At 43.2% G+C, this 21,156-nt stretch overlaps 2 protein-coding genes across 2 annotated transcripts in view; one reads left to right on the forward strand and one right to left on the reverse strand.

The window, feature by feature from the left end:
* Positions 1-806: 806 nt before the first annotated feature.
* Positions 807-16,442, forward strand: ACTL6A (actin like 6A). Its single transcript, XM_019503340.1, has 14 exons — positions 807-916; positions 1,000-1,076; positions 2,670-2,844; positions 3,407-3,507; positions 6,054-6,151; positions 10,717-10,811; positions 10,972-11,078; positions 11,165-11,254; positions 12,507-12,568; positions 12,922-13,036; positions 13,399-13,479; positions 14,366-14,461; positions 15,311-15,397; positions 15,928-16,442. The coding sequence occupies exons 1-14, from the start codon at positions 892-894 to the stop codon at positions 16,006-16,008; spliced, it is 1,290 nt and encodes a 429-aa protein (XP_019358885.1). The 5' UTR covers positions 807-891; the 3' UTR covers positions 16,009-16,442.
* Positions 16,443-20,332: 3,890 nt separating this feature from the next.
* Positions 20,333-21,156, reverse strand: part of MRPL47 (mitochondrial ribosomal protein L47) — a 15,396-nt gene continuing 14,572 nt past the window's right edge. The window contains exon 7 of the mRNA XM_019503341.1: positions 20,333-20,943. Within this exon, the coding sequence (XP_019358886.1) occupies positions 20,829-20,943 (115 nt within the window). The 3' untranslated portion in view covers positions 20,333-20,828. The remainder of the gene's footprint in view (positions 20,944-21,156) is intronic.

The following is a 21,156-nucleotide window of genomic DNA, read 5'->3' on the forward strand; positions in this document are numbered from 1 at the left end:
GAGCCAGAGAAAGGCATAAATCCTGACTCTCGGCCTGCTTGCTCTCCTTTTCGGTTGCATGATGTATGGACACATTCCTTACGTGGCCAACGAGTCCTGAGAGGGGACCGAGCTTGGCCGAACATCCATGTATGCTAAGAGCATCACTTGCACCCGGAAAACACACCCACCACTCTTGCATGCCCCCCCGGTTCAGGGTGCGGTCCCCAGGCCTCGTGGTGGCAGCCACACGTCCTGCAGCGCCCGGGGAACCTGCGCCCACCGCTCTGCAGCCTGTGCAACGCTCAACAGGCTGCCACGAACCCCGCTGGCCTGTGGCACCAGGCTGCCTCTTCCGGCCCCTCCGCCTCCACAGGATGAGGGCCCAACGAGTCATGGTTACCCTCTGAGCGGGGACAAGCAGGGAGCCTGGGGGGCACAGACAGGCTCCCGCAGGTCGGAGGAGCAGCCCTGGGCAGAAGGGGCAGCTGTGTGGGCACAAGAGGGACCGGGGGAAGGAAGGACGAAGAAACAGAGCGAGGAGCAACAGTTGGCTGCTGAACGGACCATACTGGGAGCTGAAGGGTCAAATGAAGGGAGCTGACGGGTTAAAAAGTGCTGGCAGCGGAGCGGGGAGGAGCAGAAGCAGACGGCCCTCTGCTCTACAACCACACTTGCTGCTTTCCTGCCATTTTCTTTTTGGCGCCGCATTGGCTTCTCTCAGACTGCCGCCCTCCTTCTGCCACTCCCGATTGGCTGGCGGTCCGGGGCCCGCTCAGCGGTACAGCCGGGCGCTCCCCGATTGGCTGGCAGGGGCGGGGCGGGGTCGGCAGCAAGTTCGGTTGAGCGCCTGGGGCGAGCGCGGGGCAGCTTGGCTATTGTTGCCGCATCGGCCGGCGAGCGGCGGCGGCCATGAGCGGCGGCGTGTACGGGGGCGGTGAGTGTGGCTGGGCTGCCCCGGGGCCCTGTCTCGCGGCCGCGCCCTGAGGCGGTGCTGATGCCTGTTCATCATCTTTGCAGATGAAGTCGGGGCGCTGGTTTTCGATATCGGCTCGTACACGGTGCGGGCGGGCTATGCCGGCGAGGACTGCCCCAAGGTGAGGGGCGGCGCGGCCGGGCGGGGTCTAGTCATCAGCGCGGGGGGAGTTGGACTGCCAGGGGAGCGACCTGCGGGGGAGCCCTGAAGGGGTGGCGCGGGGCCGAGCCCTGGTGTTTAACACTGAGAAATGCAAGGTTCTCCACCTTGGGAGGAAAAACCTGCAGCATCCGTATAGGCTCGGCAGTGCTACGCTGGCTAGCACTACAGAAGAAAGAGACTTGGGGGTCATCATTGACCACAAGATGAACATGAGCCTGCAATGCGATGCTGCAGCTAGTAAAGTGAGCAAAATGCTGGCTTGCATCCATAGATGCTTCTCTAGCAAATCTCAGGACGTCATTCTCCCCTTGCACTCGGCCTTGGTGAGGCTGCAGCTGGAGTACTGCATCCAGTTTTGGGCTCCACAATTCAAAAAGGATGTGGAGAAGCTTGAGAGAGTCCAGAGAAGAGCCATGCGCATGATCAGAGGTCAGGAAAACGGACCTTACGGTGACAGGCTGAGTGCCATGGGGCTCTTTAGCCTGGAAAAGCGCGGGCTCAGTGGCGATCTGATGACCACCTGTAAGTTTATTGGGGTGTTCACCAGTATCCGGGGGAACGTTTGTTCACCAGAGCGCCCCAAGGGATGACGAGGTCGAACAGTTATAAACTGCAAGACCGTTTCAGGCTGGACATAAGGAAGAATTTCTTTACTGTCCGAGCCCCCAAGGTCTGGAACAGCCTGCCATCAGAGGTGGTTCAAGCACCTACATTGAACAAACACCTTCAAGAAAAATTTGGATGCTTATCTTGCTGGGATCCTATGACCCCAGCTGACTTCTTGCCCCTGGGGCAGGGGGCTGGACTCGATGATCTTCCGAGGTCCCTTCCAGCCCTAACGTCTATGAATCTATGAAACCTGTCACTGGTACTGCGACATGTTTATTGTGATGACTTCATGTGATAATGACTTTATTCATTATAACGACTTCGTGTGATGCTTCATTATAATGTTGTTATGGAATAAATTACTTTGCGTGATTACTCATTATAATGACTTTATGGGATAATTACTTCACGTGTTTATTTGTGATATGATTATTTGTTATAACGACTTTATTCATTATTATGAGTTCATGTGATTATTCATTATAACAACGTTATTCATTATTACGACTTTATGGGATAAATGACTTCATGTCATTATTCACGATAACGAGTTGACGTGACACGCGTTGGCTGGTGGTACCGAAGTTCGAACAGAAAAATTTGCGAGCGGCGCGTCGTTTTAAATAGGTGGTCGGTTTGGGAACTGCTGATGTAGGCGGTGGCGGATGACTGAATGAGGAGCAACAGTTTGAAGTTGCAGCAAGGGGAGCTGAGGTTGGACATTAGGAAGAAATATCTCGCTAGGAGGGGAGTAAGACACTTGGACGGGTTACCCAGAGAGGTGGTGGAAGCCCCATCCTTGTGGGGGTTTTAAGGCCTGGTTAGACAGAGCTTTGGTTGGGATGATCTTTTTGGGGATGGGATTAGACATGACCTCCCGAGATCCCTTTTAACCCTAATTTTAATGATTCTATGAATGAGCAAATGTGTGTTCACATTTCAGGTTGATTTTCCCACAGCGATTGGTGTGGTACTGGAGAGGGACGATGGCAGCACGCTGATGGAGATAGATGGTGATAAAGGCAAACAAGGGGGTCCTACTTACTACATAGACACCAATGCACTGCGCGTCCCAAGGGAAAACATGGAAGCCATTTCGCCCTTAAAAAATGGAATGAGTATGGTGCTCTATCCTTTTCCTCTTGCTTTTAAGATCTGATTGCTAACTTAATGTACGGCTATGGCAGTTATGCTTTTTGCATGCGAAAGAGTAATGTGTCATATATGCATTTTATGAAAAAGCTGCTTAGTGAGGCAGTGAGCGTTTGCTTGATCTGAGGAAAAACTGTAGAGTTTTCCTGTATTTGGTGGACTGGATTAGGCCCCATCTGGGGGGGGGAAAAAGGGGTGGCAAATATTCGTAAAGAGTAGCGGGAAGACTTATTCTTCAAATGCACCAGTAAGGAAGCTTGTAGCTCATAATGATGGCTACCAAGTTTGCTAATAGTGTGAAGTAGCAGCCTTAAAGGTCATGCTGCAAATCTACTTGTCAGCTATTATGATGATGAGTCATAGAAACAAGATTTCTTAAAGCTGTTGCAGTTTGTGAATTTTGCTGATTTACAGCTTGGTCTTCTTGATAAAAGTTATGTCTTTCTGTTGTGTATGTTTATTACACATTTTACTTGAAGTCAGATGTCACTGTTAATTGAACTACTCCACCTGCTGTAATGTTTGTAGTTGAAGACTGGGATAGTTTCCAGGCAATTCTGGATCATACATACAAGATGCACATTAAATCTGAAGCGAGTTTGCATCCTGTCCTAATGTCAGAAGCACCAGTGAGTAAAAAAAAATTTTCTCTTTTGAAGTGTCATAAATTCTGTTGTTGGCATTTAGAAATGTTTAATACTGTACAAAAAAAATCAAAACCAAGTAATCTGAAAGTACTTTGATAGATTTATTTTTTGTATTTTATTTTTGTTGTTCTCAGTAATGTGAAATGATAACCATGTTTATGTGGCATAGCACACAGCACCCATTCTCTACAAAAAGACAGATCAAATAATTATATGTATTTAGTTTTGAGCCTTTTTGGTGTTAAAAGTGGACATGTTTTGGGTGTTCTTCTCCTATATGTACTAAAAATAAAAATGCCCTTGAAAATAATCTGCCAGGCTCAGGCAGCCCTGCAGAACTAGGACAGGGGAGAGGCAACATGCGTCTAATAGAAAGGCTTTAAATTGGTTCTCTGGGGTAATCTGCATGGCCTTGCAGGTCATTGGAGAACTAGAGGTATGTGAATTTAAGTAGAGATACTGGCAGCAGTTCTCCTACTTGCTGTTCACTGGATTAAAATGGCAGGAAGTAGGATTATGAATAGAAACCACTGAAGGTGGATATAATGAAGATGTATCCTTCACTGATAACAGTCATTCCAAATAGGGCCTCTCAGTGGTGTATTGAGTTATTTCTGTGTGGCTGTCATGAGCTTCTTGATGGAGATCTACTTCTCAGTGGACTGGTGTCTGTATCGTGGAACCGTCTATCAGTTTGTCCCACTGACACGGTGTTCTTCAACAACTTTTAAAAACGGTGCAACAAAAAATCTTCCACAGACTGGATTGTATTAAGTATTGTTTAAACCAGAGGTAGCCAACCCAGGGCATAGGTGCCATAAGGGGCATGGGCAGCTTCCGTGTGGCACATGGTAGATTGGGGAGGTGACACAGCACAGGGGCAGATGGGGCAGAAAGCAGAGCAGCAGAGGGATGTAGGAAGGGGATCAAGGTAGCACTTGGGGAGGGTGCAGGGCAAACTTGTGGTAAGACGCACGTTTTTAAGTGAGCTAAACTCACTTAACTGGTTTAGATTTTTTTCAGTAAAATGGGACTCAACATTCAGGTGTGACTTGGCATGTGGTCGTTGTCTCTGCTTAAATTAAGTACAAGCACAGCTATGGAAAGATACCTTGGGAACTGGAAAATTTGACTTAATTTCTTTCACTTTCACATTTCAGTATATGTTTACATTACAAATTTATTTTTGGACCTTAATTCAATTTCATGAAAACTTTTGAAACTCATGGAATGAGACTTAGCATGGGTGACTGGTGCCTCCTGAGTCAGGGGGGACCCTTGCCTCCCAAGCGGCCAGTCAGTGACTGGGGGGGTGGGTCGCCCATGGCTGATTGCACACAGCAACCCGGAAGCAGTGGTGCCTCTAAGCTGGCTCTAAGAGGGAATGCTGCCCGGAAGTGCCAGCAGTGTGCCCAGAAGGGCCAGCGGGACTTCTGGCACCCCCACTCCATGGCTGGTGCATTCGGGGAGACAGCAGCGCTCCCGCCTGCCCCCCTGCCTGTCGTCTAAGCAAGGAACACTGCTGTGAGGGGGTGCACGTGCACTGAGCTCTAGAAAGAATTGCCATTTGCAAAGTTTTAAAATTGAACTTTTGCCTGTTGTTATCAAAAATAAAATTTTCAGAAAATCCTTTTTAATTAAGGAAATTGGAAATAAAGTCTTGTAATATAAAAACTGAACATTCCTCTAAGGAAATAAAATGCCTGATCTACACAAATGGGACAGGTATTAGACAAACTTTTGGGCATAAAGTGCCCTTCTTCAGGTCCAGGGAAGTGGCAAGTGTGTGGTGTAAGGTAAGTGTTTATTTAGATCGGGGCTATCAAACTGGCCACCTGTGGGCCATGTGGTCTGCAAAAGTTTTAATTTGTGGCCCCCAGGCTCCCACCCAACTCTCCCCCTTCCTTCCATCACTGCTGCTGCAGCTGAGCTTTCCAGGTTCTCCTTCCTTCCTTCAGTTTTCACTTGCTGCCCCCACCTCAAGGGTGGGACACCATGAGACTGCAGCCAGTGGCCTGAAGGTGAGGCCAGGGTTCCCATGTGGCGCAGTGCAGTGGGGAGCCTGTGGCTGCACTTATGTGGCAAGATGCAGTGAGAGGCCTGTGGCTTATGCTGGTGCAGCAGGTGGGATGTTTGGCGTGCATGTCATGTGGTCTCCAGCCACTTAAAAGCTGGATGGCCCTGATTTAGATGCTTCAGGTTGCATTTGCTTCTTTTCCAGGCCTGAAGAAGGGTACTTTAGGCCCAAAGCTTGTCTGATCTCTCTCCCACCTATACAGTTGGATATCACCCTCAAAAAACTTTGTTTCTCGCACACTTCCTGGACCATCATAGCTACAGCCCTCCAATCCTGCTACAGAAAAACATAATTATCTTGCTTTAAGACCAGATGCGAAGTTACATAAGCTTCAGTTCTAATAATCTTGATTTTCTTAACATCTGTTGGCACTCTGAACAGACTGTAATAAGCATAATGACTCTTGAGAGGTTCATTATTTCTGTTTTGCTTGTTTACCCCACTTTTCCAGTGGAATACCAGAGCAAAGCGTGAGAAATTGACAGAACTGATGTTTGAACATTACAACATCCCTGCTTTTTTCTTGTGTAAAACTGCAGTCCTGACAGCGTATCCTTGAAATGTTGGTCTACACAGTTTTTCAGGACCTACTGAAATCTTATTAAACATGGGTATTAGTAGAATAAGATGACTATACTTTTTTTCTCATCAAAATATATTCCCATAATAACTGATATTCAGGAAATAGCTTCCATTTGTGCTATCATCTTAGTGTTCAGTTCTATAAATCTGCTGAAACTATTCTGGAAAATAACTTTTACAGATTTATATCATATGCTGCATGTAACACTATACCTAAAATGGCTTTCTCAGGTAATGGAAGTGCTTAATTCCTGTCTCCCGCAACTGATATCTGAGATTGAAGACATTCAGCCAGCAATGTTATAAATATCTTAAACTAATAACATCTACCTTTTTGAGCAGCAGTTCAAAATCCAAGTAAGCTGGAAGCATTTTATTTAAAGATTTCTACTTGGTATGACACAGAAATTCTATCACTTTCATTCACACCTCAGAGAAGTTTACCAATGTAAATTAAAACCTATCATCTGTGAGGTTGGTATATATATTTTTTATTATTATTATTTGTTCTTATCGGCAATCCCTCAATTTGAGGAAGATCTCTGTTATGACTTATTGATGGGTCTTGAAGCGACTTAGGAGTCCAATCCTTGAGCCACAGATCCATCCACAGAAGCTGCAAGTCATTTCACAATGGAGAATAGGCTGCAGGATGAGAATCCTGTCCTTTTCCTTCCCCTGCTCTCTCTCCCCTGCTTTGAGGACAGGATGCTTTACCTCAAAACGAGCTGCCACCTGGTTGAGGTTGGGGTGCCATTAGAGTTGGTTGGCAGCCAGCTCTTCCCAGCTCTTCAATGTTGTCATCTGTTTTCTTGAGGTATGCCTTCAAAGTGTCCTTACAGCGTTTCCTTGGGCCAGCATGAGATTTCAGGCTGTTACTAAGCTGGGATAGAGCATTTGATTTGTGAATCAAGAGTCAGGTAAACACACACAACGTCAAGTCCAGCAACATTGGTGCTTGAAGATCACTGACTCAAAGCTGGTAACATTGGCTTCAGTGAGGATACTGGCATTTGTGCAGAAATCTTCTCATTTGATGTGGAGAATTTTCTGCAGGCATCATTGGTGATACTTCAGGCTTGTGAGATGACAACAGTAAGTCACCCATGTTTCACAGCTGTAGAGAAGAGCAGGGATGATGACTGCATTGTAGACCTGGATCTTGGTGTCTTTCCAGAGATCGTGATGAATAAACACACACCAAAGCAATTTGCCAAAGGAGGCACTTGTGCACTGGATCCTGTGCTAGATCTCCACACAAGTGTTCACTCTCAGAGAGGTGGCTACTGAGGTAGGGGAATTGCTCGACTACCTCTACGGTCTTTCTGCTGATGGTAGTTTGGAAGGGGGAGGGGTCACATTCATGGCCTGGGCAGGCTGATGAAGCACTTTATTCTTATCAATGTTGAGAGAGAGGTCCAAAGTATGGTAAGCTTTTCTGAAGAGACGCAGTGCAGTCTGGAGTCTTTCCTCAGTGTGTGCAAGGATGGCACAGTTGTTAGCATATTGACAGTCAAGGATGGTTGTTTGAATACGTTGTTCTGTGAATGAAAATGTCCCAGATTTGAAGAATCCTTCATGTATTCAGTGTCAGTTTCAGAAGGAAGGTGATCCTTATTGAGAACCATGATGACTATCGAATAAATGGAGAAGAGAGTTGGGGTGGTGATGCATCTTTGCTTGACCCCAGTTCGCATGACGAATGGATGTGTCTCTAATCTGCTACATGGAATGGTTTCAGACATCTGGTAGTGGGGAAGCCTCAAGACCGTGATGTACTTTTCAGGCCATCCAAATCTGGCCGGTACTTTCCGCAGGGCTTTGTGATTGATATAATCAAAGGCCTTAGTAAGGTCAGTGAAGCCTATATATGGGTCCTGATGTTGTTCCTGATGTTTTTTTTGGATCTGGTTGGCAACAAAGATCATGCCAATTGCCCATGGGATGGTCTGAAAACACACTGAGATTCTGGCAGGACTTTCCTTAGCAAGAGGTAGAACATGATTCAGGAGGATATGGGAGAGGATTTTCCCTGCTGTGGATAGGAGGAGGATATTTCTATAGTTCCCACACACAGATTTTTCTCCTGTTTTAAAGATTGTCGTGATATTGGTATTCCTCAGATACCTAGGGAATTCTTTGTTCCAAATCTGAAGAATAAATTTGTGGAGTTTGCGTACCAGTTAATTACCACCGGTCTTGTAGATTTCAGCAGGTATGCCAGTTTGGTTCAGTAGCTTTGTTGTTCTTAGTTTTCTTGATGGCACACCAGACTTTTCATAGGATAGAAGGATTGGCAAGGGATCCCTTTTCAGGGTGTTCATAGATGGACTTGATGTTGGAATCCATGCCAGTTGACTCATGGTTCAGGAGAGCCTGCCCCAAAGTGCTCTTTCCATCAAGCATGGATAGTTTCATTGTCTTTGAGGAGCATCAAGTCATCCTGCAATTGCAAGAAAGTAGGAGCATGGAAAGTTGGGCTGTATATGGCTTTTGTCGCCTGGAAAAAGCTATGCATGTCATGTTTGTTAGCACGGAGCTGGATCTCCTTGGCTTTATCTTGCCACCAGTGATTTCCTGGATCCTCCTTTGAGCTTCAGCTTCTAGGAGCGGATACATATTGTTCTTCTGTTGAGATGAGGTGTCATCTTGCCAAGCAGACTGAGCCCTTTTCTTCCAGTCCAGGAGGATTTGGACCTCAGCGCTGCTCTCACTGAACCAGTCTTGGTGTTGCTGAGTCCACAGGCCATATGGATGGCAGTTTTAAATCCCTTCCAGAATTCCTCAGTGTTGCCTTCGTTTATGGACAGGGCAGAGAGCTTTTCATGAAGACACTGTTGGAGATCCTTGATGTTGAAAGTCCTTTACATTGCTTTTGGCTGTTTTCAGTGTTTTGGAGTAAGATTGATGTTCATTGTGGATCTGACAAGATGGTGATCTGTCCAACAGTTGTTGGTTCCTTGCATGGGTCCTGCGGTATGGACATCCATTTGATCATAGACTCTAATGATATAACAGTCAAAGAGGTGCCAGTGCTTAGAGTGAGGGTTTCTCCATGTAGTTTTGTATTTGTCTCTATGTCTGAAGATGGTGTTCGTGATAAAGAGACCACGCTCCATGTATTTGCTCAGGAGGAGGATGCCATTGGAGTTGACTTTCCTTACTTCTTCCTTCCCAGTGGTGCCACTCCAGAGTTCTAGGGTATGTCTGACTGGTGCTGAAATCACCTAAGGAGAATTATCTTGTCCTCCTTGCAAGTATTATTCAGAACATGGTAAAGGTTGGAGTAGAACTGTTCTTTAACATCATTGCCAGTATCAAGGATTGGGGTGTATGCACTGAGGACAGTGGCATACCAGTTGTTGCTGAGCTTAAGACAGAGGTTCATAAGATGTTTGTTACTGCCCACAGGGAGCTTTGTAATATGATTGACGAGCTGATTCTTGATGTCTAAGCCAACGCTGTGAGTGCCTCAGTCCTGAGCTGGCTTCACCTTCCAGGAGGTGTTGTTTTTACCCTCTTCACTTATCTGACCCTCATCTGGTTGTCTTGTCTCACTCTGAGCTGCAGTGTTGATGTTGTATCTTACTAGTTCCCTGGAGACAATAGCATTTCTTCTTTCTGGTCATTTGTCGTCTTGGTTATCCATTAAGGTGCAAACTTGCCATTTTGCGAAAATCATTGTCTTACATTTTTTGACCACAGGGAGAATGATCGTATTTGGATGTGATTATCCAGTCAGGAGCAGACGAGACAGCTTAGGTTTAGAGCACCTTTTCTAGCCCCTTCCCATGTTGGGTGAGCAGAGGAGATCCTGAATAGGAATGCTCAGACATGGTAGCTGCCAAATTGAACCCGTCTCAACCTAGGTGCAGGATGACCATCGAGCTACTGCAACCTGTGCGCAGATTTGTGGCTGCAGACTGCTGGATTCACTAGTCCGATTTTTGTCACCACTACTCCATCACTGCAGGGCTTTTAGAGGTTGGTAAAGGGGAAAGCATGTTTCCTGTGGTAGAAGCCTGCATGTGACTTGGTTTAACAGAAAGAAGCTGGTGTGCAGAAACAGCAACCACACAGTCTTGATGTGGAGGAGATCTGAGCCCAGTGGCAAGGGATGACAGGAGGCCTCCATCTTGCAGCCTTCTTTTGCCTTTACAGCTGTTGAGATCCTGACATCTTCCACCTGATCTGCTGCTGAAGACTTGGGGTTGGACCATGATTTGTCTGGAACTTCCCTTTAGGCCTGTTTGCCAGGGGTGACCCTGCCAGGAGTGTGAGACGTGGCGACATAGCTCTGAGCATCACCGGGGGGACACAAGCCTCTGCACCACGACAAGGTCTTGGTCCACCAACGTAAATTAAAACCTATCAGCTGTGTGAGGTTGGTACTTTTTTTGTAGACAGTTACTGGAGGCTCACAATAAGTGGGTTTTAAAGTGTGAAGTAGAACTCTGGGGTTATCGTTCCTTATTATATTTGACAAAATTTTAAAACTTGTAGAGTCTTTTCTCCTTGACTCATCTGACTAGCTTTGCAAATGGACGATCAACAGGTTTGATTTTGGATAGTGGAGCAACACATACCACTGCAATTCCAGTGCATGATGGATATGTACTTCAACAAGGTAAATAGTTTTCACAGCTGGGTAACTTAATACTATATTTGGTATCAAGAAATTTGGTTTTATTATTCCTACTGAAAGAAAATGTGGACATTTCAAATTGGGAAAATTCTGTTTCGCTTATTAAATAAGCGTTTAAACATGTTCCAAAATTTTCTTGTAGGCATTGTAAAATCACCTCTGGCTGGCGACTTTATTACTATGCAATGCAGAGAACTGTTTCAGGAAATGAACATAGAGATAATTCCTCCATATATGATTGCATCAAAGGTGAGAGAGTAACCTGATTTTAAATAAGGGCTATATTTTGAGAAGCATAAATTGTTGACTGTCACTGAATGTTCCTACAATTGCAGGAAGCAGTTCGAGAGGGATCTCCCGCCAACTGGAAGAGAAAAGAGAAATTGCCTCAGGTCACAAGATCTTGGCACAATTATATGTGTAATGTAAGTAAATCTGTTCCTCCTTCCATGTCTCATGAAGGACTCCATTTGCAGATGTACACTATTTTCAAACAAAAAGTTTCTAGCGAAAAAATGCAGTGTGACGTATTTTTCTGCGGTGGAGGGGAGGAGAAACTATTTAGGCTGTCTTTCAAAAATCAGTTTTACTGTTCTTTGTTTAGAGCAGTTTCAACAGATAATCGTATTTTGTCCCCTTGTTGAAATGTGCAAACTGAAATTTTAGGGTGATCTGGTTTGATTTGTTGGATAGGTTTGAATTGAGTTTATGCTAATGCATTCAATTAGATCCAGTTATTTAGTATTACAAGAAAATAGTTGTAAGGATATAAGCAAGGAAGGAATATGGGTGTGTCTTCACGTTTGTATCAAGTTATGGGAAACATTATATTGTTCCACATGTTCCCAACAAAGGAGTCGCTAGACTATAGTTTTGTAATTGTAAACTCAGTTTCTCCCTTTCTCCAGTTCCTTTGGGAGAAACTGAACAAGTCATTGAAAGTATACTGGACTGGTCTTTTATGTTGCCACAGTGATATAGATGAGCTCCTGCTCTGCACTGGCTTCCCAAGTAGTCCAAGTTTAAATATTCAGGCCTCAATTTAAATTTTTTAGTTCATTATCATCTAGTTTGTATTCACTGGCAGATATTCCCAAATAGACAGTTTGCTAAATATAAAAATTCATGATAGCTGTGGTAGAGCTCAGCCTTGGTTACAATAAAACTTTCATTTCCAAAAGGAAATACTCCGCCTTTATTATATAAAGTGCCCTAGTGGCAAAGCTATTTATACCTTGTCTTCCAGCTTCTTTAGAACCTTTTGTACTTGTGAGAAAAACAGGACAGAACGGGGGGTGGAATCCAGCCATGTTCCCTTTTCTTCCGTCCCTCAAATGCTCGCATCTCATAGAGGTTCAGAATGCTTAGCTTCTAAGGTAGCTTACTACGCTAAATGTATATACTGAAATAGTTTCACTTGAAGGGTGCTTGTGCCTGACAGCTGTAAAGAACTTTTTTCCAACAACTCAGCTGGTCTAATAAAAGAGATCACATCCTGTCAAAGAAGCTTGCCTGCCTATATCCTCAGACCAACTCAGCTACAACCAAAACCCCTAAATAAGCTATATAAACAAGTAATCAGTTTCAAATATACATATATTTTTTTAAAGGCTTTTTTCCTCGTTTCATATTATGTGAGGCTGACACTGGAATAACCTTTTGTTTTTCTCTCCATAGTGTGTAATTCAGGATTTCCAAGCCTCTGTCCTTCAAGTATCCGATTCAACCTATGATGAACAGTATGTCACTGTTTTCTCTGTAAAACTTTGCTGTGTGTATGGTGTGATGGATGTAAATGTCCTAAAAATGGAAGATGTACCTGTTTTAGCTCATTACAAAAGTTTGATGTTAGACACAATCATTTTTTGGAGTTAGGAATACAATGTATATCCGGATTTTAGAGATTGTATTTGACTTGCCAAGGTACAAGAAATTCTAGTATAGGTTACCAAAAACACAGATCCTATTGTTAACATTTTTGTGTTTCTTTAGAATTCGTGGTTTATATTTTTTTTTAAATTAGCTGCTTCACTGTACATATTGACAGAGAACAACAGAACTTAATGACTAATGCTCCATTATCTACCTGCAGGGTGGCTGCACAGATGCCGACAGTTCATTATGAGTTCCCCAATGGTTATAATTGTGACTTTGGTGCAGAACGTCTAAAAATTCCAGAAGGATTATTTGATCCTTCTAATGTAAAGGTAAAAAAATGAAAGTGGCACATACAGATATGCAAACATAATCTATTTAGTCTTTGTAGTTTAGAGCTGCCTTTCCTTTCTTTGTTGTGATGATGCAGAACATTTTTGTGTTCATATTCTGTCTTTTCTGGGGCTGCAACCTATGCCTGGGTGGAGGAGGAGAGCAAATTTAACTCAGGGTACCAGGCACTTGTTTAAATAAAGCTGTGTGGTGCTGAGATACCATAGTGACAAAGTAGACTAAAAATTGAGATAAGTCTTTATCCCAGTCGGCTCTGGATAAGGAATAAATATCCATATATTGCTTTAATATACCTTATTGTTTTGAAGCACTGACTCGTGGCTTAATAATTTTGTTCCAGGGCTTATCTGGCAATACAATGCTGGGTGTGAGCCATGTTGTCACCACAAGTGTTGGAATGTGTGATATAGACATCAGACCGGTGAGTGTCAGTCAGACATGGTTTATTTTCAGCAGAGATGTTCTTGTTTGGGATTTTCATAATTAAAATATATTGTAGTTGAAGACTGATGGACCTTCAGAGGTTATTTTATGGTGCTTGTAGCATTCACCTCTAAAAGCTGTGCATCTACCATGGGGAATATGTAAATATATACGACATGTCTGAGGATAGCTATTCCGATGTTTTGTCTGGTTCAGGTGATAAAAGAGAGAGCATCTCATCGCAAAGCATTCTACATTTTTGAGTCCACCCCCACCATCACCATCTGCTGAAGAGCATTGCCCATTTGGCTGCATGCGCTTCTGACCCTCTGCATATGGGATACCCCACTCCTCCTCCTCTCTTTATTTGTCAGGTTGTCATGATCTGGCCTACCAAGTCATCTTTTGTCTTTGTCTGCTGTATATGTAAAATGTATTTGATTTGGGATGTACACTTTTTTTTTCTTCATGAAAAATTAGTTCCTCTTGTCGTCTCTGCAGTTGGTACATCTAGTTACACGACAACTGGAAATTCAGTTGTATGGGGAATCATTCATAGGTGTTTATAATATCTTGATATGAGCACAGACTAAAAACTGAAAAGTCAAACTACCAAATGGAAATCGTGTGGGATCAGTTTTCATACTACCTCCCCATGACCTTGTATAGCTTAATCATCTACTTCTTTCTTAAAGTAGATAAAGTTACTATTCATAGTACAATCTACTTTGTATGCTGAATTATATCTTATGTCAAGTAATATGTTATGTTTCTGGCCGTAAGGACTAGTGGCATTCTCTTTTTTTTTTTTTTTTACTTTGTATTGGTAAAGAAATGCTCTCCAAATACATCCCAACTAAACTCTTGGGGTTTTTTCTTCCCAGGGCCTTTATGGCAGTGTGATTGTAGCAGGAGGAAATACTCTTATACAGAGTTTTACAGACAGATTAAACAGGGAACTCTCTCAGAAAACCCCACCGGTAAGACTTCTTAACTTGTTATTTAAGGTGATTTTACTTTTGATTTCATTAGGAGCTCAATATTTAAAATGTTTTACCAAAAAAAAAAAAAAAAGTAGATGCTGTAGACTGACCAGATTACAGAACCAGGAAAGCTGTAGCACCTCCATAGAGCTTTTATCCAAATAGTTTATGTTGGACCAGTTAAGGAAAGACCTCGCTATTCATGAAAGATAAAAATGGAATTAATGACAAATTCAGGATTACAGCTCTGGGACTTACAGAATCTGATATTGTGCTCAGACTGCTGAAGCCTCTTTATGGACAAAATTAGGGATACTAGTTCCTATCTTTATTTAAAAAAAAAAATACAGGGCAGTTTGGAAATAAGTAATGTAAAAGAGGCTTGTGCAGGTACTTAAGTTGGTTTGAAAATACTGTTTTCCTACCTTTCTGCTTGCAAGTAATAATTGTTGAAAACCTAACTATTTTTGAATGGTGGCAATTTCCTGTGACTATTAAGGCAAAATTCCTTTCGAGTTCTTGTTAGTTTTGTAGCCGAGATTGTTCTCTGGATCACATATACAATTTGCAGATGGACTGTTACCAGCAACCCATTTCTTATATTTAACAGACTTAGACTTTTTGGAGCACTGCAGTGACCTCCAAAGTGCAGGACAGACCATCTTCATATCATGAAGGAAACAACAGAATTGGTCTCTTTGAATTGGCTGTAATAATGACTTCAGTGCAAGTCCCAACTTCTCTCCATCCCATCCCTTTCAGGGTTAAAAAGGGGCTTGAACCTTCAGCTGGACACAGCACTTTCAGTTTGATCTTGTTAACACATTTTTTTCCCCCTCTGTTCAGAGCATGAGGCTCAAGTTGATAGCAAACAACACGACAGTGGAGCGGAGGTTTAGTTCATGGATTGGTGGTTCAATTTTGGCTTCTCTGGTAAGTACAGCCTGGGGAAAGGATCATTAGGTGAATAAAGAGACTCCTACTGAAGTAGCTTATGACTTCTGTAGCAGCTGCTACTCCCAGAGCAGTGACTAGTGCTGTATGGGGTAGGAGAGGGGATATTCATGGAAAGTACAGAATGTTCTATGCCTGAACTGAAGGTGGTTGAATTTAGCTTCTTTAACTCTTTGGAAGTGAGGGAAAAGATGTGGGGTTCTTGAAGTATTCTTTTTCTGCATCTTTGGGCCTGATCCTGCAAGTGGCTTAGCACTTCAGTGATATAAATATGGCAGAGATGGTTAGCAATGTCTAGAAAACAAATGAAATAGTGTTGATAAGGTAGTTTTCCCTGTTCTTCTCTAAACCCCAGCCTTTTACCAAACCTAGTAGTAAGAGGCATTGAGGCAGCCATGGCTTTATTCAGGTTTTTGGAAAAAATGGAAAGCCTGGCTTATTTGTCCTGCTCTCAGCACATCATGTCCTAGTTGCAACCTTGATTCAACTTATTTATTTATTTTTTGCAGGGTACATTTCAGCAGATGTGGATCTCTAAACAAGAGTATGAAGAAGGAGGAAAGCAGTGTGTAGAAAGGAAATGCCCTTAGACCTCTCACTGTGAGAAACTGCTGCCTTCCCAGTGCTCCTTATGTTTTATAGCTTTAGCATACTCAGGAATGGGATGGACTCTTTTGTAGTACTGTTTTTTAAATGCATCAAGTTCCATTTTAACAAACCTTTAGCTATTGTTTGAAATGCCTAAGTGGTACTGTCCCAAAATATGGAGGTTTGCATCCTTTCTAAAGCAATAATTCTTATAGCAAGCATTTTATAATTTTGTATAAATGTCTATTTCCTCTAAAATCTTTTTTCCTATGAATAGCTTTACAGGTTGACTCAGAGGCAAAAATCTTGCAAATGCCTTGCATCAGACTTATGAGATGTCTCATGTACCTTCACAGTAGTCTTCCTTGTTGATCTGTTGGCCTTAAATGCTCTAATTTCTTTTAAAAAATAAACACAAATGACCCTGTTTTCAGAATTTGTTACTTTGATTTTTCAGTTACTCTCCACAATTATTCTTCTATGCACCAATTGGTTGAAAACTGTTTCTAGGATTTACAGATCTGTGTTAGCATGTTACAGCAGCCCTAGCTCGGTCATGAAAACATTGCATTCAATTTACAGGAATGCCATACGATGAAATGGTTGATGCCCAAAATTTAGGCTGTGTAGAAGTGACTTAATTTCTGTGGGTAACCGTCATCAACCTACTTCCTCGTTCAGAGTTGTAAGGATTAATTTGCAGAATGCCTTTGATGTAGGTAAGGGATTACCAGTTTCAGAAGCTGGGAACTTAAGCAGAGAACTGACTGCTTGAAGTCTTAAGTATTTCTGCTTGCTTGTGTTTCTACAGCTCATGACCAACTCCATGCTGGGTTTAGGCTCCACCCTTGTCATGATGAAACTGATTTTTAACTTCCCTCTTGGAAAACAAGACAACAGTGGGTGTATCTACACATGACATTGTGATGCAATAAACTCTGGAGCGATTCAAGCTAGAGTCAGCTGTTCTTGGGTGCAGTGTCTACATGTGCACCTGGAACAGCAGCAGTTTGAGCTGGGGCAGAGCACCCCAGGGGGTCAACCCTAGGCTCCAGGTAGCAGAGGGGCTGGCTAGAGCATCAGAGTGCTGAAGTGCAGAGCTCTGTGCCTGGCAGTCCCTGCACTTAAGCACCCTTATGCCCCAGTAAGCCCACGACCACCTACAAGTGTATTTTGTTGTACTTAATTATTCTGCTGTAAGATAGTAGTGTCACTGACAGTACTACCTTACAGCAGAGTTAATTTACTGTGCCCTAATACCAGTTCACTTGTAGACAGCAATGCTTTACTGTGGAGCTAATTAGTCAATGCCACAGTAACGTGCATGTACAGATGCACCCAACATAGACATCTGTTCTTTGAACAACTGAATGTCCATTTGAAAGTTTTGGGCACTTAAACTTAGGGCTGCTTGCAGACATTAAAAAACAAAACAAAATCTCAACCGCTTTAAACTCAGCACATTTCCACACCAAGCCCAGCACGTGCACAGAAGAGGGAGTGCATTACTTTGACCTGGCTCGCCCAACATCTGCATAGATCAAGTGCTTTAGTGGGGCTTTTTTGGTGCTTTTATCCTAAGAGCTGATTGAATCTTTAGTTAAAGTGCTAAAAAGTCCCACTGAAGCACCTGATGTATACAGATGCTGCAGAGCTGGGTAGAAATAATACAAAATAAAGTGTGTTTGGGGGTTTGGTTCAAAAAATCTGCAAGCAGCCCAGATGACCACCTAATGGCCTAAATGTCCGAAATCAGGGATGTCAAATTCACATGCCCAAACTGTGGGGCTCCGTATGGGCTGGATCTGTGGGACAAGCTCCAGCAAGGTCTCATAAGGCTTTGAAGCCATGGATTTTAGAGCAGGCCTGCCAGGTGCCCTGCAGACCAGATAGAGCAGTTCCATAGGCCAAATGTTTGAAACCTGTTTTAAGTCATACAAGAAATACAAGAGGCAGTACATTATACGTGAAGAGCTGCTTTAGTTCCCCAGCACATACCCCTTAGCTTTCCCTCGCAACAAATGACTTCTGCAACATAGTTTGTCATCAGTTTGGATTGTTTTGGACTGAGTGCCTCTGCCAAGAACACTCTCTTAGCAGCTCTCCCAGAATGAGGTAGGATCCAGTGTCTGATTACAGCTGGAAGTATGACATATAAAACAGCAATTGTTCTGGCAGACTGTTTAAATGGTGAAAAAAAAACTAGACTAACTTTACAATGTCAGAATCAATTTAATAAGCTGGAAAGAAACAACTTTATTTCAGCCTTCTGTATGTTTGCCATCAATTAAATATTAGAAATTTTGTCTTGCATCTTGGCAAAAGACAAGGAAAAAATTAAGATGTCTGTTCCTTCTCCTTGACTTTATGGTAGGAAGTATTAGGATGCAGACTACTGAGGTCTTAATTTCAGTTATTAATGTTTACAATCTTTAGTTATAGTGGGGGGGGGGGCACAATGCAGACAGATTTTGCTTAAAACAAGAAAACCACAGTATGACTACAGTAATTTGCTTGAGAATTTTGCCCTATCTTTTCTATTAAGATTTCTCATCTACTTAGATGAGTTGTTGTTGTTGTTTGTTCTTTGTGCTACAGCGTGTTTTCTTAGTTACTTGATTCCAGTTCGATTCTGCCCCCTTTATAGACTGCTTTGTAGGTGGTCCTTTTAAGTATACTTGCTTGTTTCCTGGAAGGCTAGTCTTTATGTACACAGTTATTCTACTTTAAATTCTAAGCCACCTCCACTTAAATGCAAGAAGTTTCAATGAGTGGGTGTTCATATTTCTCACCTCTTATATGCCATGAAATGATCCTGGAGTTGATGATGAATAAGCTTTCTTACTGTTTTGTTTGGTAAAAGTTTTGCCCAAATGGAAATGAACTCTCTTATACAACCACTGTCTGGAACAGCTCACTCAGTTCAGTGTTGCTAGCTACTGAGAGAAGGCTGAATCTAGCCATCTTTCTTAGCTGTCAAAACTGTTACTTCCAGAGGGATAGTGCTATAAACTGCATCCTCAATCTTTATTTCTTAGGTACACGCTCTAAAAGTCCAAAGGTAACTTGAATATAATCAATCACATAATTATTTGTAATGGATTTTAGGGTTCTTACAATTACCTAGATGAGTTTAATCTGCTCAAATTACAGAGTGTTTGGTGCTACAAAATTTGGTTCTTTGGGGTAGTAGATGCATTCAACAGGGGTGCACCAATAAAGATTTTCTTGGTAGATACCAACAGCCAATTTACAGGAATGCAGTCCAGCATCTTGAAGGAGCAGCAAGTTGGTGGGTGGGGGTGCAGATTGAGACTCCCATGGTGAGGGAGGGAGTGGGAGTGGGGCAGGGCCAGGGGCATGTGCTACCCAGGCAGGGTGGTGAATAGGACCCCTGGGCTGGGAGTGGCATGGAGCCACAAGCAGCTTGGCAGGGGGGAGGGGAGAAGGAGGGAGTGTATGGCTCCCCGCCACTATGCATACCCCTAGGGGAAGCATGAGGGGGCCATGTGCCCCCCCCCTCGTATGTGGGGTGGGCAACAGTGCTGCTGGAAGGTGCGACTACAGTGAGGCTACAGGGAATCTTGGGGTGGCCATAGGCCCCCAAGCCTGCTGCCATCACCTACCCAGCACAGCCCTGGCCCAGCCTCTTCACCACAGCGGGCACGTTGCCCTCACCCTGTGCACAAATCTGAGGGTGCACATGCCCCCTTGCCTCCCCCTGGGGGTGCACACAAACCTACCTCCCCTCCTTACCACCCCAGCTCTACCCTCACTCCTTCCCCTCACTGTGGGCACCTCAGTCTGCCCTCCCTCCCCACAGACTTCCCGGCTGGATGCTGCTCTCCATGCCGCTGGGCTGCAATCCTGGCTACATGCATGATGCAGCTATGTGCTTGCACGTGGCATTTATTGGTAACATTATTGCCCAAAAAAGCCAATTGCCAATAATGTTAATTTTCCTGTTACTAGTGCTGATCCGATATATCAGTGCACCTCTATCCAATATGTATCAATATTGGAATTCTGCACCAGTTCTAGCTAAGCATGATTTAGCAATTGCATGGAAAGGCTACCTTTTGTTAGTGGGGAAAAAGCTATCTACATTCATCTTATACAAAATTCTTGGGACTACCTAAATGTTAACTTTCTTAAATTGATATATTTCATGTTTTTGTTCTATAAATTTACACAGTGTGAAACATTCCTGGTGTAGAACAGTGACTATTTCTGCAAAATCCTCTCTTCATAGATCTTAGCTGGGAAAGTGGTATTTAAGGTTATGGTTCTAAGCAGGAGTGACAAAGTACAGCCAGTAGCTTAAAAAGGAATGGAGCTCTGTTTTAATGTGAAGAGATGCTGTTAAGAGTGAGAAACTAAATCGAGATGTATCTTTTTTAAAAGCTAACACAAACAAGTATACAATACAGGCAATTGTAGACTACGGTCTGATTGTCATCTGCCCATGTGCTGGTGAATAAGCAGGAACAGTTCAGTTTTAGAGGAACTAATGTTGAAATAATATATTACTTGTTTCTAGGAAACTTATTTTAGAGTCAAGCTGCGTTGAGTCACATATTTTAAAAGTTTTGTGAAGGTCACCTGACCAGATCAGGATTCAATTTTAGGTTAAGGAGCGAGGTTTTTGGCTTATTGTCTCTGCTCCACAGTAAAAAAAACCAACCAAACAAAAAACCAACACCACTTTGAGCACTCCACCGTGGTATATACTGGTTATACAAAATGTATAATATATCAGGTTACATGAAACAGTGTAGATTCCTACAGTCACGGTTACTCGCACAAACCCTCCAGGATGACGTTAACTCTGAGACTTTGCAGCCAGATGAGGGAATTTCTTTTGTAAGAGCTCCTGCTTCTTTCTTTCTAAGGCTTTCATCCTTGTCCGCTGACGCAATGCTTTTTCAATTTTCAGTCTGTGAGAGAGAATAACCTTATTACATTTTCACAGTACTCAATGCATCCTTTTCACAACTGCTCCTACCACTAGAATTTAGGTATGCAGTTCAATGCACTTACTAGACTGAGATAAGAATGCAGGTAAAATCTGAATTAGTTTCAGTTTCACAGTAGCTAGGGTCAGGAGGCACCTGAACAGATCATCTAGCCTGACCCCCTGCCACAGGCAG

This window comes from Gavialis gangeticus, unplaced genomic scaffold (assembly GCF_001723915.1).
Source record: "Gavialis gangeticus isolate Ggan-Ray unplaced genomic scaffold, GavGan_comp1, whole genome shotgun sequence".
NCBI classification, from domain to species: Eukaryota; Metazoa; Chordata; order Crocodylia; family Gavialidae; genus Gavialis; species Gavialis gangeticus.

Bases quoted from the DNA above. Each gene is read 5' to 3' on its own strand.
- ACTL6A (XM_019503340.1), top strand. From the start codon at position 892: ATGAGCGGCGGCGTGTACGGGGGCG. The intron at 917-999 runs GTGAGTGTGGCT...TCATCTTTGCAG, and splicing joins CGGCGGCGTGTACGGGGGCG to ATGAAGTCGGGGCGCTGGTT. The intron at 3,508-6,053 runs GTGAGTAAAAAA...CCACTTTTCCAG, and splicing joins TCCTAATGTCAGAAGCACCA to TGGAATACCAGAGCAAAGCG.